At 47.5% G+C, this 17,243-nt stretch overlaps 1 protein-coding gene across 3 annotated transcripts; it reads left to right on the forward strand.

The window, feature by feature from the left end:
- The first annotated feature begins 1,816 nt into the window (after positions 1-1,816).
- Positions 1,817-12,523, forward strand: ZFP36L2 (ZFP36 ring finger protein like 2). 3 transcript variants are annotated; one of them, XR_013956644.1, is made up of 3 exons: positions 1,817-2,685; positions 3,194-4,641; positions 12,511-12,523. XR_013956644.1 is itself a non-coding variant. In XM_080616209.1 (2 exons), the coding sequence occupies exons 1-2, from the start codon at positions 2,635-2,637 to the stop codon at positions 4,589-4,591; spliced, it is 1,449 nt and encodes a 482-aa protein (XP_080472335.1). In that variant the 5' UTR covers positions 1,817-2,634; the 3' UTR covers positions 4,592-7,641. The 3 variants fall into 3 exon arrangements, 1 of the variants encoding a protein (XP_080472335.1); XR_013956645.1 differs by lacking the exon at positions 12,511-12,523 and adding an exon at positions 4,824-7,641; XM_080616209.1 differs by lacking the exon at positions 12,511-12,523 and having other exon boundaries at positions 3,194-7,641.
- The last annotated feature ends 4,720 nt before the right edge of the window (positions 12,524-17,243 follow it).

The following is a 17,243-nucleotide window of genomic DNA, read 5'->3' on the forward strand; positions in this document are numbered from 1 at the left end:
TTTGATTTGTAGTATCAGAACTGCAGTGTGGCTGTGTGACCCTGCTCAATAAGACTATCAATAAGAACACTGCCCTTTTTATTTTATTGGGTGGAATTTAAAATGTACATGCATATATGTTCAACAAGTGGATAAATGCAGAGGGGTAATGGCGTAGTAATAGGTCTACAGTGAACACAAAATTTCAGTAACTATGTGAAGCATTGAGAACTTTGGTTAATCAGTAAACCAGATAAGCCCTCCTTTATCTTGGGTTTGAAATGCCACCGCAACCTTCTTGTCCCACTTCGGTTTATAGCAAGCAAATAAAACTGTATCAGTGCACATACATTTAACCATGCACCGCTGGTGACCTGAGTTACTATGTAACTACTCAATCAAGAGCCTTTAAACCCTAAGCAGCAATCGCAGAAGAAGTTTAGCAAAATCCTTCAGGTACGTGTGATCAAAGTCGACTTATGGAAGCATTCCCCCAGATGACGATGACACACTGCTCCTGCATTAGTGTCAGCATCCTATGCTGTTTCCTCCATTCAGGAGCGGGCAGGATCTGCTCTGAAGGGGTTGTTTTCATCACAGGGATGATGAAACACGGGTGGGGTGATGCGGACTTGCTGGGAAACTATTGTCATTCCCGGCACCGCTTCCAGGTGCTTCCCCGTCGGAGGGCAGCGCTTTGCGCTCGGCCGGGAGCTGCGGCCTGCCCGCCGGGCTGAGGCAAGTACCGGAAGCGTGAATCCGTCGCTCCACGTTCCAGCAGCCCTTGGGAAGGCAGAGCAGGGTCCCGCGACGCGGGCACTAGGGGGAGGCAGAGCCCCGCTCCGCAGCCCGCTCAGCCAGGAATGGGGGAGGAGGGAAACGGACAGGGACGAGGAAGAAGAGGAAGTTGGGTTGGTGAGAGGTGGTGTGGCCGAAGTGGCGGGATACAGGAAGAGGCGAGGTTTGGGCTTGTTATTCCCCACCTCCTTGTCTTTCCCGGGTGGATTTTCCATCTTAGTTGCAAAGCTCAGCCCTAACGTCGCGGTCAGGCTTGTTGCTCCGTGGCGGTTCTCAGGGCGGAGCAGCAGCCAGGTCCGGTCGCTGCGCCGGGGAAGAAGACTCTGTGGGGACGTGGAGGAAGGGGAACCAAATGGGAACATGAGCCCCGCGGCGGCGGGGTGGCGAGTGAACACCCGATGTGAAGTGCCCTAATACACCTTCCCCCCCCCCCCCCCCCGCAGTTGTTCTCCTTCGCAAATGTGCTTTCAAAGCGCAGGGTTCCTGCTTATGTGGTCACGTTTGCACCCTTGAATTTCTATGGCTCAGAAACGAGAGAGGATCAAACGCGTCTGCTGGCTTTAGCAGCAATAAAACTTTACACACCAGTCCGTTTTTCCTTTCCCATTTGTCCCGGGACTGAGCAAAGGCGGGGGGGGGGGGCGGAGAACGGACGACGCCAAAGGTTCAGATCCGCGGCCTCCATCGCCTTCCTCTCCGCCTTTGAGAGGCCTTATCTGAGCGGAGGGGCGGAGCGGGCTGTTTTGCCTCGGCCAGCAGCCTGCTCACTCCCGCCCGGGAGCAGCCCCACCAGCACGGGCCTGCCGCTGCCTTCGCTCCTAGCCTCGCGACTGCGGGTCGGGGGCCGCGACGGGGATCGGCGGGAGGCGGGCGCAAGGCCGGCTGGTCAAATCGCTGTGGCAGAGGATGGGGGGGGGTTGGATCCGTGGACGGGGGCGGGCCGGGCGATGACGGGCCCAGCCGGTGCGGGGTTAACGCCGCATTGGCTCTGCGCCTGCCTGCCAACCTCTCCCTAACTCCGAACAGAAACAAAAACAAACACAAATCTCCGCCCCCCCCCTCCCCCCCCAAAAAAAACCAAAACAACCAAAAAAACCAGGGACAGGGCCGGGACGCGCAGCCCGAGGCCAGCCGCTGTCCCGCCGGTGGCACCGGGACAGCTCGGGCCTGACCTTTGTTTCAAGCCAATTACGTGGCAAAAATTTATTTTCGGCGGGGCGGAACGAAGAGGTGTCCCCTCCGCACCACGCATCGGCCTCCGCTCGGCGGCAGCCTCTACCCACCCGGGGAGGCATCGCGGGCGACTCCCCTCCCCGGAAGGAAGGGAGCTATGGCCGCAGCAACCGTGCCGGTGTCTGGGGAAGGGCACGAAGGGCGCTTAGCAGGGCCCGAGCCCTTTCGTGTCAGTTCCGTGCCGTGCGTGGCCCCCGCTCCGTCCCGTCTTGCCCTCGCTGTGGGCGCACTCCGGGGCACCGCGGTCTAGCAGAGGGCAGCACTGCTCGGACACAGCTCCAACACAACCCACCACTCCAACCCCGGCCCCCTGCACGACTTGGGCGGTCCCGCCGAACGGCGCGGGGCTGGCCGGGCGGGGCGGAAAGGAGAACCGCCCCGCGGGCCTTGGCGGCGGCGTTTATATGGGGGCAGCGCGGGGAGCCGCGGAGTTCCCGCAGTTTGCTTGCTGCTGTGCAGCTGTTGTTGCCGTTCTTGGCCCGGCATCCGCCGGGAAGAAGACGGGACCATTTCGGATCTCAAGCAAACGGCCGCCTCCTGTTTAGTCGTGGCTTTTCCAAACCCTCCGAGGAGAGCGGGATCTTTTGGTCCTTCCTGTATTTCCGACCATTACAGGATCTAGAAATGTCGACGACACTTCTATCTGCCTTCTACGACATTGACTTCTTGTGCAAGGTAGGGAGAAGGAGTGTGATCCCCAGGCGTGACCCTGGCCGGTGCCCCGTTTTGGCGGGCGTTGCTCGGGCCGGGGTTGGACCTGCCCGGGATGGGACTGGACGGGGCGGTTGGCGGGCTCTGCGGGGCGGGCTGCCTCCTGACAACTGCCAGGCTACGGCAGCGCGGTCCGCGCTGCAAGGCGGCCGATGTAAGGCTGCGAGCCCCAGAGCTACTGGGGACTTCTGGGGTGTTTTTTTTACTCTGGAGCCGGTCGCCGCCGGCCGTGCGCTCCCGAGAAGAACTTTGTAAAAGTTGCGTGGGCGGCAAAGCCTGCGAAGGGCCTCTTCGCTGCTCTGCCCGCCCGCTCCGGCACTTGCCGCAGGCCCACATTGGGGCCAGAGGGCGGTGCGACCCCCACCCGGCCCCCCGTGTTGCTGCGGAAGGGCCGCTGGGCTGGGGGTCACCGTGCAACCCCTTCTCTCTCCCCTGCTGTCTCCCCCTCCCTCCCTTTCCCCCGCCCCGGCAGACGGAGAAGTCCCTGACCAACCTCAGCAGCATGCTGGACAAGAAGGCGGTGGGGACTCCGGTGACCTCCCCCAGCTCCAGCTTCGCGCCGGGCTTCCTGCGGCGGCACTCCACCAGCAACCTGCCGGCGCTTGCCGGCGGGTCCAAATTCCCCAGCCCTGCCGGCTCCAGCTCTTCCTCCACATCTTCCTCTTCCTCCTCCTCCTCGTTCGGCAGCCTGAAGGAGACGAGTTCTGGCGCAGGTGGCAGCAGCAGGAGTCCCACGGCCCTGCTTAACAAGGAGAACAAGTTCCGGGACCGCTCCTTCAGCGAGAACGGCGAGCGCAGCCAGCACCTCATGCAGCAGCTCCAGCAGCAGCAGGCGGTGGCGGCCGGCAAGGGGGGCGGCTCCGGTGGCGGCGGCGGGGCCCCCATCAACTCGACGCGCTACAAGACGGAGCTTTGCCGCCCCTTCGAGGAAAGCGGCGCCTGCAAGTACGGCGAGAAGTGCCAGTTCGCCCACGGCTTCCACGAGTTGCGCAGCCTCACTCGGCACCCCAAATACAAGACTGAGCTCTGCCGTACCTTCCACACCATCGGCTTCTGCCCCTACGGCCCGCGCTGCCACTTCATCCACAACGCCGACGAGCGCCGCCCGGTGCCCGGCGGGGGCACGACCGCCCCTCCTCCCGCCGCCGGCGCGGGACCGCACCACCACCCTCACCACACTCCTCCGCACCCCGCCGGCAGCACTGGGGACCTCCGCTCGTTTGCCCCCCGCGACCACACGTTGGGCGGCGGCGGGTTCGGGCACCCGCGCGGCGGGGAGCGTCCTAAGCTGCATCACAGCCTGAGCTTCTCCGGGTTCTCCGCCCATCACCACCACCACCCCCCCCCGCCGCACCCCCACGGCGCCGCCCCGCCGCCTCCCGGGGGTCGCCTTGATGCCGCCCTGCTGGAGAGCCCCGGCGGATCGCGCACGCCGCCGCCGCCCGCTTCTGCGTCGTACTGCGAGGAGCTGCTGTCGCCGGCCTGTGCTAACAACGCCTTCGCCTTCTCGGGCCAGGAGTTAGGCAGCCTTATCGCCCCGCTCGCCCTCCACACACAGAACTTCGCTGCAGCCGCCGCCGCTGCCGCCGCCGCCGCCGCCTATTACCGCTGCCAGCAGCAGCCGCCGCCGCCCGGTGGGGGCTGCCCGCCGCCCCCTGCATCGCCGCCTTTCAGCTTCCAGCCCCTTCGCCGCCTTTCCGAGTCGCCAGTGTTCGAAGCGCCGCCCAGTCCCCCTGACTCTCTCTCCGACCGGGAGAGCTACTTGAGCGGCTCCCTCAGCTCCGGCTCCCTCAGTGGCTCCGAGTCGCCTAGCCTGGACTCGGGCCGCCGTCTGCCCATCTTCAGCCGGCTCTCCATCTCCGACGACTAAGGGAAAGGGAGGGGGTACCGGGGGGGGCCGGCCCCGCGGCTGCCGAGCAAGTAAGTTAGCGAGCGAAGAAAGTGAATCCTTCTTCTCTTCTTCCTTTTTTGTTTTTTTTTTTTTTTTTTTTTTATATCTATATATCTATATATCTATATATACACCGAGAGCTGAACAAAGATAAAAAAGGTGTTTTGCAAACGAGGCAAATGACACGAACTAAACAAACCTATTTTTATAGAGAGACCTTGGAAGAAGGGGATTTTTTGTTCTTTGGAGACAAGTTCTGATCCGCACCAGCAGCAGCCATTCCATCTGTGTTCATAAAGAGGAGAGAAGAAAACAAAGATAAAAAGAGCATTAGAAAACACACCACCATAAAGCAACAAACAATCTGCGGGGCGCTGGCCCTGCCTGCGCAGTGCCTCCGAACCTTCGGACACACACAGAAGGTTACAAATTGGTTCCTTTCAATGCAGTTCAGATAAAATGCAGAAACTTGAAACCTGTAAAGCCTGTTAGCTTTTTTTTTAAGGAAAAGAGGAAAAAAATCCCATCATCCTGCCAAGAATATGCCTTGATAACAACCTTCTTTTTTTATATATGTATTATTATTATTATAACATGCTAAAACCTTCATTCCAAAGTTTAATATTGGTTCCATTGCCACCACTTAGTGGATGTTTGGCTTAGAACAATTTCTGTTGTTGTTGCTTTATGTGGAAGCACTCAACTGAGTTTAGTTTGTAATTGTTGGAGAATAACTGCTGATTTTTTTTTGTTTGTTTTTTAATTTTTTTTAGCTGGTTTGAGTTGATTTTGTGTGAATGAGTCACTGCACAACAACTCAAATCTGAAACTATTTAACTTATTTATTATCTTGTGAAAAGTATACATTGGTAATTTGTTCATACTGTATTTATCGGGTATGATGAAAAAAGCAATAGATATATATTCTTTTATTATGTTTAAATTATGATTGCCATTATTAATCGGCGAAATGTGGAGTGTGTTCTTTTCACAGTAATATATGCCTTTTTTTGTAACTTCACTTGGTTATTTTATTGTAAATGAGTGAAATTCTTAATTTAAGAGATTGTAATATTTATTTCATTAATTTCTTTCCTTGTTTACGTAAATCTGAAAGATTGCATGGTTTCTGTATAGAAATCGGTCTTGATGCTGTGGAAGTAGTTTGAGGGATTTCTATGGGGTTTTTGTAGAATGTAAAATGGTTGTAGCCCATCCGAGGTGAAAAACAAATGAGAGAAAACAAGCCAGCAGCAAAAAGAGGACTGACTTCACAATCAGAGTGGCAAATTGAATCTAGACTTGTTTAACATAACCAAAAAGTATTTTTTGTTGCCTAACTCCACCAATCACACTGTGATAAGAGTCTCAGTATGTAGCAATAATTGGGGGTTCCAGTGTTTAGGATGTCTCGCAGTGCCTTCTCAAGGGTCCACGCTTGCCTTAAATCTCTCTCTCAACCAAATAAGTATTTTTTTTTTTTTCTTAATGCTTGATATGATTTGAATGTAGGGATGGGTTTTAACTGCAGCAAAATTTTGCCACTCTTGGTAAGAATGGAGGCCATCTTTGTATCTGAAACTTCCTATATACCTGAACATATCTTGTTTAAACTGAATTCCGAAACTTTGGCATTTTATTATTTTTCCTTATGTAGAAAGTCAGGAGTTTCCTAAAACTTTCTGGATGGTGGATGAATGAGCGGTAGCTTAGTTTTTGTTTGTACATAGGTACAGATTGAGCACTATGTACTCTTTTTGGACTACTTTAACAAGAAGTATGTTTTGAATGTAACTAAAGGATAAGTCAACTTGAGTTGTAATATATTTTTCGGGAGTCAGTTCACTACAGGTTGTGTGAGACTGTAAACTTTGTACTGTAAATGTTTTGTAGTTCTCCCAATAAAGTCTTTTTGGAAAAAAACAGTAAAAAGAGAAGTAACCCTTCCACTGGTGGAAGGCACTGAGTGTGTCTTGGGAGGTAGCACCTCACCCCAACCCCGGTCACCAGTGGATTTAGCTACAGATTAACCCAGCGTCAGCACACTCCTGCAGCAGTCCCTGGTCACTGGCCAGAGTTAATAAACGCTTCCAGAAGTTTTGGGAGTTCACGTGTTACTGGTGTGCTGGATCCTGCTGTTTGAATTGCTGGGTTTTGCTTCCAAGGGGTGAAGTGTGGGCCTTTGTGGCTTAACAGGTGGAGCGGGCAGAGAAATCTAGTAATGGCGTTTATCGGGTTGCATTGCTTATGGGGATATATGGGTGTGCTTGTTAAGGAAGAGGTGGCAGTTTGGGTAATAAAAAGGCATAATTAAAGTTTACCCTCTGTCCCAAAAGCTTTGTTCCTCTTGCAGGAATGGAGACTTCTGCCTTGGCACTCCCCATCACCCCGCTGAGGCATATCTCTGTTAATTGGGCTGGCATTAAATGTGTTAATCAGTTTTCAAGGCTTGGGGTTTAATCAACTTATCTTTGAGGGTATATAGCAAAATAGTGGATTGGGCTCAGTGTGTTCATTAATGCTGGAAGAATTTTAGCTAATAACTCCATGCTCAGGTCCCTTACTGTAGTCAGTTGCTTTAAAACTTAAGTCATGATTTCTACTGGCTTATTTTTGTTCTTTTGTCATGCTACTGATAAATGTTGTTAACATTATGACATCTCTGTACTGCCTGGACTGCCACAGGGCTTTCTATAAATACAAGGTAGAATGTAATACCAGTGCCATATGTTTGTGTAACAAGCCTTAGACTGACTCTCAGTTTAAAATTAAAACAAATGTAAGCAGTGTGTGACAGCACAGCCTGGCTGCAGCAATCACCGTTTCTTTTTTTAATGGCTTGGTCTGACATTCTGGCTTAGAATCATTCCGTTACATTCCCAAACAGATTTCTGAAGGAACTTCTTTCTGGTGCTGCCTGCAGAGTAGCACTGAACACAGCCTGGTCTTTCCCTGGGAATCCCTGGTGCAGGTACCATGGCTGCAAGAAGGTGTTCACCAGTATTTTGCAGGAGCAGAGAGTAGCTGTTGGTTTGACTGGTGTCTAAGCTGATGTCTTCACTAATTTGGGGGATCTAATTGTCAAATTAAAGCTGTTCATTAGGAGTTTTGGAGCAACCTGATCTGGTGGAGGATGTCCCTGCCTGTGTTGGGGGCTTGGAATTAGATGAGCTTTAAGGTCCCTTGCAACCCAACCCATTCTATGACTTATTTTCAGATTTTCTTTCATCCCTAGGTATGCTTTTTGCTTATCTCCCTTGCCCACCTCTCCCCCTAAACCTGCCCTTTTTTTTTGCCACAGTAGATAAGGACCTTATTTATTGCTCCACCAGAACAGTACTGGTTTTCTGTTGGTTGAACAGGATCTTGGTCTGAGTGCCAGGGTTGGCTTTGGTGCTCCTGGCTGGAAGCTTTACAGCAGCTGCCCCATGTGAAACACAGCCGTGCTGGTGTCAGTACCAGTGTTCTGAGCACTGAAAAGGCTGCCAGGACAAGATGGGTGACAGCCCACGAGTGTCTCCCAGTGGGCTAGTGGCATGCTGTGCACCCTGCTCCAAGTGAATAATGCTCTGAGGCCAACCATCCTGCCCCCTGTATTGTCTGTATCTGCAAAAGCCTACTGCAAAGCAGTCTGTCTCAGCATTATGTGTTCAGAAAACCAGAAGTCCTTGAACTAGGTTGATAAATATCTGCTGCTTGGGCTGCACAGTCAAGTGTTAACCTTTAAACTGATGATTTATATTGTCAATTTAAGCAAATGCTCTCTTGCTTTCATTTCAGAATTCAAGGAAGCATGTAAAGCTGGTCAGACCATTCAGAAATGTCCTAATACTTTGCAATAAATTGATAAACTGCATAAAAAGAACCTGGTTTTCTTCGAGAACTTTGGGTTGAGAAGGAGCAATAAGGTCTCTGCTATTGCCCATTAGAAATGTGGTATTTCTCTTAATAGTTGTGGCATTGAAAATGAATTTGATGATCTGGAAAATAGGGATTTGATTAGTTATTGGTGAGGCCTGAGTCTTGCATGCTTGCTTCAGTTGATAATCTGACAGAAACTGGAGCTTTTTGTAGGAATAAGGTGCAATGGTACAGACCTTGAAACAGGAATTGATTTAACATGACTAGGTATGATCATTAGGGGGTTTTCAAAGGTATCGAATCAGTAGTTTGATTTTTATGGCCTAGTCCTCTTAATTTCTTCTTATTTGTGCAGGGATTCTTAGTTTGCCTTCTTCAGGTAGCGTGGGTGTGCTATTAAATCTGGTGCTTTTGCTTTCTCTGGGCTTTGGGGGTTTGCTGCTAACCCAAGTTAATTCAGAATCTAAACCTGGTTCAGCACACAGATAGATGGATTGACATCACCGAAAATACTCCCAGCAATGTGTCACAGAATGCAGCAATGCTGCTCTTTGCTTAGGACATCATGGATGAAGCAAGAGCTGGTTTTGCTGTACCCCCAGGCCAAGCACAGGAGCTGGAATTACAGCACAGTCCGTACACTGGTGGAAGAGGGCCCATCACCACTGAAGGTTCTGGTAGGCTGCCGGGTAACTCTCCCTGCTGTATTGCTGGATGCAGAATGAAGGAAACCAAGGTTAAATACATGGGCAGGCGATGAGCCCTTTTTCAGAATCTCACTTACATGTTGTGCAGTGCAGCTCTTACATTGCTTTGAAAAAGAAATTAGTCTCCTGCTCATGTTTTCATCCCATCCCATCCCATCATTAGGTGGGCACCTAATTTTCAAAGAAGGCCCAAGATTTTCATTTTGGTCATTTTTTGTTCATGGTCAAGATTTTGATTTGCTAACATAGCATTAAAGCTAAGGGGTCTGTACTGTATAGTTTTAATTGTGTGATCTGTCTTGTCTTGTTGACCTTGAGTGTAAATCTTGCTTGGAGCTTCAGGCAGTGGTGCTCTGTCATTGGGCAGACAAGGACATGTCACGTTTTGCTTCTTTAATGTAGAGAGCTCTGGAAATGGAAACTTTATTTTCTGACCCTTCAACTCAGTTCCTCAGTGGTTTAAGGCAAAGGTACTGGGTTTCCCACATTCTTGCATCTAAAGCATAGATACATTGTCCCTTTTGCCAACCCTGCATCTGGTTGGTACCTGCCCAGAGAGGGGCAGGAATATCCTGAATGACCACAGCCAGACCTGCCTGTAAGTGTTCATCTGCTCAAGAAGTAAGTGGAGGGTTGGGATGGAAATGATACACTCGAGGTGATGCAGCAGGCTGCCTCCACCAGAAGGGAGCAGTTTGTTACCTCAGCTCTTCTCCCATCCCTTTGTGACCCACTCCCTGAGTCGGTTTGGGTTGCTGATCCAGAGAGCATCCTGCACCTAGTTTGCTCCACATGGCCCAGGGTGGGCGCTTGGTCCAGGGCCACTGAAAGGTCCCCTTGCCCCCAGCCAGCTCTGGCACTCATCGCATCTACCTAGGGGCTGATGCACTGTGTTAATCAGGCAGAATGGGGGAAAATGGTGTTTTCTGCTGGGGTGGGTCAGTGAGGAGTCTGATGGGTTTCATTGCAGGTACAGGGAGGAGGAGGATGTAGAGCCCTGCATCCTGGTGAGGAAGCAGGTATGATGGGATGGAGGACAAGGGGTCTCCCCACCAAGATACTAGATTGGCTTATCCCGCCTGTGTGGGTTTTGCTCCACACAGTTTCCTCCACAGTTCTTTGAGAAATTCTTGGTATGCCCATTTTAAAACTGCATTTCTATATTCTAATAATTTTGTATACAATGCAATGTATTTTATATTGATTTTAAGTGACTCACATGGATCTTGAGTATTCCTTGAAAAGATACCGACATTTAAGGGAAGGTTCAAAATCAAAATAGGGCCTAATGAAGGTGAATGAATGTGACCATATCCCTGAAGAGTTATTTTGTCTTGTTTACTAGCTATCAAATAATGATAGTGTGGCAAAGCTCTGCCTCTTCGGAGAAGTTCTGAATGTGAAAGGAAACACTTGTTCTCAGCTGGTTTAGATTTAGCAGGTTGTGTCATTTTTGCAGCATATGTACTGAAGGATATTAACTTGTAAATCTAATTTCTTTATTCGTGTTAAGAATTTAATATTGGAGGGGAGGGTGGAGGATGAAGATTCCTCCCTGAAGGTCTAGAGGACTTCATCTCTGAAAAGAACTTTTTGTCTCAAAGCTTAGTCAAGCAGACACAAGTCATTTCATATCTCCTTTCAGAGAGGATGGTGTTAATAGAAGCATTTTGGGGTGACACACCCCCCCCCCCACCCTGATTTGCATTCCTGTGGGAAGCAGGCAAAATTACCCTGACAGATCTGAGTAATTCCTATTCTGTATGCTATCTGAGACAGGAGTACAGGGTAATTTAACCTTCATTTTTCTACCATGGTTAATAACATAAACTGGGAGCTGGATATGCTGAAATCTAAATACAAGGGTCCTATATCAATGGATTATTACCTTATCTTCTCTGAATGATGTTCACTTGAATACCTGGAATCATAATAACATAGAAACAGGCAGAACTTAATATTTCATGATTGTTTCAGCATTACATAAGCAAAGGACAGCATTTTATAAGTTAGAAACCACAGCATGTAAGTAGCCTTGTTGCCTTGGCTGCATTCAGAAAAGTAAATTGTAAATAATGCTGTATGCAACTTCCTCTTCCCTTTGTACCACATCCAACATAAAAGAAATAATTCATGAAAGCATTCCATATCCCACAAGCTCTTAGTATAGTTACTCGTATGATGCAAATGGTCCATCATTTTATGAACTGGACAATTCCCAGGGATTAAAATGTTCCGACAGAACCCAATCTTGTTGAATTTGTTTGTTCTCAGTTCTCCCAATGAGCCAAATTAAGCTCAGGTGGAAATGCTTGTGCTTCAGAATGACTTTTTTTTGGCCTCTTCAGGAACCTACTCACTAAGGTTCCATGGGATAAAGCCATAGAGAGCAGATTGATATTCAAGAATCACTTGCTCCAGGCTCAGGAGTGTTGCATCCTGACTAGAAGGAAATGCAGCAGGAGGGCCAGGAGACCTCTATGTGTGGATAAGGAGCTACTGAGGAAACTTAGAAGGAAAAAGGAAGCTTTATAAAAGGTGGACTCAAGGACAGGCGGCCTGGGAAGAATACAAGGATGTTGTCCGGGAAGCTAGGGACCAGGTCAGGAAAGCTAAGGCCCAGTTAGAATTGAGTCTGGCCAGGGATGTGAAAGATAACAGGAAGGGATTCTATAGGTATGTAGCAAACAAAAGACAGGCTAGGGACAATGTGGGCCCCCTCCAGAAGCTATCAGGAGAACTGGCTACCCGGGATTTGGAGAAGGCTGAGGTTCTTAATGACTTCTTTGCCTCAGTCTTCACTGGCAAATGCTCTGACCAAACCACCCAAGTCTTGGAAGTCAGATGCAGGGACTGTGAGAATTAAGACCTTAGGCCCACTGCAGGAAAGGGTCAGGTTTGAGATCATCTTAAGAACCCGAAGGTGCACAAGTCCATGGGACCTGATGAAATCCATCCGTGGGTCCTGAAGGAGCCACTCTCCATCATATTTGAAAGATCATGGCAGTCAGGTGAAGTTCCCAATGACTGGAAACAGGGAAATATAACCCGCATTTTCAAGAAGGGGAATATGGAAGACCCAGGGAATTACAGACCAGTCAGTCTCATGGAGCAGATTCTCCTGGAAACTGTGCTAAGGCACATGAAAAATACGTAAGTATGTGATTTTTAGTAGCTCTTTTTGAAGGAATTTTATTAATTCTGAGCAATGGAATTTTTGATTGATTTTTTTTTTTTTTTTAAGAATTCCTTGTAGTAATTGGGATGAGGGGGATGTTCAGGGAAGTGTTGGTGCCTGTGATGATGGAGCTTTCTTATCCTCACCACCAGTGTTTCATACTATTGTCTGCACATCTGTCTCGAATTTATGTTTGAATGATGCTGTGGGAGATGAAGAGTGACCAAAGCTGGGCTGCAGTGGTGGATTTGAGTTTATAGAAAAGTCTTCTCCTTCAGCCTGAAGCCCTCTTGTGAAGGACTCTCTGCACTCAGCACGAGAGGTATGCAGCTGGTATTTGGAGAGGGCTAAGAAAAGTAAAAAAGATAAATCCTAATTTATTAGGTAAATATGACCCCTGATAAATACAATTGCCTCAGTGAAATGAGAGGGGAAACTGCTTTCAAAGAGTAAGCTCTTGAATAGGGAGAGCTAGGAGTTGTGTCAAAAGTCACTGGGAGCACTGGCAGGGACTTGCACCCAGCCCTGAGAGAGCCCAAACCTTTAAAGTTGAGTGTTTTGTGCCCCCCTGCACCTAGATTGAGTGAAATTAATTTCTGTTTGCCATGTACCTGGATGGGAGGGTCGGGGTGGGTTGTGCTGGATTAGGAGCTGGAAGATTCTGGAAGTCCTGGAGAAAGAATTTGATTCTTGTGAGTAGTTGGTTTGGTTGGTTGTGGTTGGGTTTTTTCCCAACTAGATTGGAGTGAATGGAAAAGGCTGGGGAAAGAGTACCTTTTTGTCTAAGGGCAGCCTCTGATTCTGTATCCCCTACCTCCTTTGCTGAGTTTGTTCTCATTGCCCATTTCTAGTACCATCCCTCTTCTACATGTGTCACCCCTGAATACTACCTGTGTTCAGAGATTGTCAATCCTGGAAAAAACACCAGTTCTGCCTTGCTGTTGTCCCATTCCTGGCTGTGCTGGTGGTTGCTTGGGAAGCTGTAACTTCTTCTGGTGGGCCTGGGAAGAAATTCTGTCTTCTGGCACAGCACCAAAGCAGAAAGTAATAATGGAGAAATGTGCATCATCCTTTCTCTTGCATTCAGTTCATATCCCAATAGATAGCACAGCCTCTAGCTACTGCTTCTCCTGGCTGGGAATTCTCTGTTCCTGCATATTATTGTTGTCTAGCCAACTCTGATTCAGGCCTGGTTATGGGAATCATAGGATCGTAGAATGGTTGGGGTTGGAAAGGACTTTAATTGTGTCTTCACTGAAGCTGTTGAACATCCAGTTGGCTACTTCTAATCTACCACTGATTACATTGAATTATGACCTTCATATTTCCGAATACATGGTCTCCACAGGGCTTTGCAAATCTCTCTGCGTTACAACAAAGCTGCTTTAACAATGTTAAGCTGGCTAATGGCTATAGTATATAGCCATACATTAGATGCCTTGTATCTCCATTGTGTATGTTCTAATTAAAAAAGCTCATCTGAGGACCAAGTCAGGAGCATTTGTTTTATTTACCTTTTTTTCCTCTTTATTTGACTGAGAACTTCAGAAGTGCACTGACACTTATTTGCTGAATGTCTTTGTGCGTGCTGACTGAACATTCCCGTGCTAGACTTTGATTTGGTTGCTAAAAACCAGTGTGCGGTTGCTGCGGTTTGAAGGTCTGGCCTTCCATTTAAAATTTATCAACTTCCTCAACATGTTATTCTTAGCATTAACCTTACATTTTGTCTTGCTGCTATTCCCTCATGGCAAACACCGAGCCCAGCATTAGTCACAGGAACAGCAGATTTTGGTAATGGGCAAGCTGCTGTCTGTTCAGAGTTGTGCAAAGCTGTTTATTGATCTTGTGGTTGTAGAAATGAAAGGGTAGCCTGTGTTTTAGCTAGGCTGGTGTGTGGTATGTATGGCAGAATGCATTTACACATACATGTGTGTTTTGTTTATCTATAGTTTATATATTCAAATAAATACAGACGTATATTTGTTCAATGTATATTTATAACATATATGCATTTAGTAATAGCAACATGAGAATCCTGCCGTCCATTTGGCTTCAATCTGGGCAAATACATCATGATGTGCAAGATACCTATACAGGTAAAATTTCTTGTGTGAGGATAAACACTGAGGCCGCTTAATAATAGTTAGACAAGTCAGTCGGTTGTGGTAGCCTGTTTCATTATCTGAGCTATCAGCTCTGTTTCCTGAACAGTTTGATATAAAGTCATTGGAGTTTCTTTCCTAATAGAGCATTACTTCTGCAGTGTGATGCTCTTTTATCCCTCTGTGTGTAGCGTGCAACATATATGACGGGTCTATGAATGTGACAGTTGTGACTGCACCTTCTTTAAACTAGTCATCAATATAGTGAGCGATGTTCAGCACTTCACTGTATTCTACCCTGCTGGCAGAATTGCCAGCAGATGCTGGGATACCATTTAAGGTGAACTTGTCTCATTTGTGAAGAAGGAGGAAAGAGGTGCTGCAGATCCAAGGCAAACTTTCCATGACTGAAAAGTGTTTGTGTGTATTTGCCTTGCGTATCTTGGATTTTCATAAAGAAGAGAACAGAAATATTTGGGAATTGCTAGTCATCTGATTCTGCTCCATAGCATTATATCCATTTGTTCAGATGTCATTTAGAGTGGCAGTTTTGCTGTTCTTGAGATAACTTCTTCCTGGGCTAGTTAAACTTATGTATGTCATGCCTCAAAATGATTAATTTCCTGATCTCCTAGTTACTTAACCTGGGGTGTTGGGATTTGCCTGGCATCGCACAGCTTTCAAGGAATCTGTTTTCTGTCTTGTTCTGGCTCAGGTCAGCAGTCTGAGGGTTTCAGTCCTGACTTGCTTCTTTCCCTCGTCAGTGCGGGAAGCTGAAAACTACTTCATACTAATATGAAGACTTCCTTGATAAGAAGGCTGCTTCACATATCAGTTTATATCAGGACAGAGTTTTAACAGCAGGTTTTTTTTCCTGTTAGACACCAAGTAGGCTATATCCTGATTTTTCACTGACCTCTATTGAAAGAAATGACAATAGTAGGTGTAGGCTTAGACATAGGTGCGTTTGTACAAGCTGCGGTGGTTGTCATGGTTAATATTCAGTTGCTCCTGTGTCATTATTGAGATGGGATGACATGGTAGTGTCTCTTCTATGGCATTTCCTAGATGGATGTGATGGATCCTGTATCCCCTGGCAGGGTTACAATAGTCACCTGTCGGTCTGAAGTGCTAGACTGAAAACAAGGTTAGTTTAAGAAGACATTACACTGCTTCCCCTCTTCTTCTGCCCTTCCATTCACCTAAAATGACTCATCTCTGGCACCTGAGGATGGTTATTATTTCTTATATGTGTAACACTTTGGTCATAATTGGTGCATGGTTTGTCAATAATTATTTACTTAATTATGGAGAGACTTACAGGTGTTGTTATTGATGCTGATGCTAATCAGGGGTTATTTAGTTAGCGTATGTTTTGGGAGAGTACTCCCTTATTAGAATATACAGATGTCAGCACCAAAAAAAATGCGTTCATGCCTGCCTCTTCTTCACAGCTTTGAGAACTTGCTGTTAGAGAAGTCTGACTTTCTGATTGAGTCACATCTGCAGCCTGTTCGACTGTGCCTGGTTTGGGCTGGGTGGCTTTGGGAGATTCAGGTTACCTGAGGGAAGTGTCTTCCTTTTGTTTTCATTTGGGCTCTTAGAGATGTAAGTCGGGCCTTAGCATAAAGGATGCACTTATCTGCGTTAGAATTGCACCAGAAGTTGCCTTTTGGCCTGTGGCTATGAGGGACATTGCCTGATGCACTGACTGTGTTAGAAGTGGGCATCCTTTTAAAAAGCAGTGGATGTCATTAAATGTGGGAGTGGGAAAAGAATAGCTCATGTTTTCATTTGCTGCCTCAATATTCCTAATGCTGGTTCTGGTGAGAATCTGCACTTGCTCAGGATTTATACCCTGTGCCTTGTCTAGTGGAGAGGATGATGCTGGTAAAACTCGAGTGCTCTCAGTCTAAGCTGCTATATATTTTTTTTCTGGTTTTTGGTTGTCTTGCACAGACTTGTCCTTCTTTGTATTTATTTCCCTTTGGTATAGATGGCTTAGTTTTCCCAACTAAACCTTGTCAAGTGCACGTCCAGGTACAAATAGCCAACTGCTGTTAGTGGCAACTGTGCACAACTCTGATGAGAGAGAGAAAAGATGTGTAGGGAGATAAAGCCTTGTCTAGACCTGTAGTGGCTGCACTCCAATGGCAAGGCTGTAGAAAACTCCCTCTAACAGATTCTTTCCTTTCCCTTTCCACCCCGCCCCCCAGCCACCTTGGCATTAGTAAATTGGTCTACAGATGCACCCAAAGCAGAAAGTAAACACAATCTGCAAAGCCTTGGTAAGAGTCTTTGAAACCTCTGGGGAATGGAGGGCAGGGATCAAGCTGTGTCTTGCACATTTGGGATGTGAAACCATTCTGTTTGTGTCTGAAATGGAAGTGACTCACTGAGTTTTGGGCTTTTATTACCACTGTGTTTAGTGACTGTAGATCTTTGCTTCCTAATGACCTTATGTCCCAGAGATTAAGCCTTCATCATGTTGACAATCTATTAATCTCAATATTTATCCTCAAAATACATCAAAAGGAATTATGACCTTGGCATAAGAAACGAAAATACATAGGTAAGGGAAGCTATTATTTATTTTTTAAACATTTGCATTCTGTGTATGGCTTCACAAAGTGCTTTTTCTAACAAGAATTCATCTTTTCTAACACTCCAGTACCCCACTGATTTGTTCTTAAAATACTCCTTTCTGCACAGCAAGCATAGTCCTTTGGAGACCATCCAGAACAGTTGTATTCAAACTGCAAGTCACATTTAGTGCTTGA

The sequence above is a fragment of the Psittacula echo genome (assembly GCF_963264785.1).
Source record: "Psittacula echo genome assembly, chromosome: 4".
Lineage (NCBI taxonomy): Eukaryota > Metazoa > Chordata > Aves > Psittaciformes > Psittacidae > Psittacula > Psittacula echo.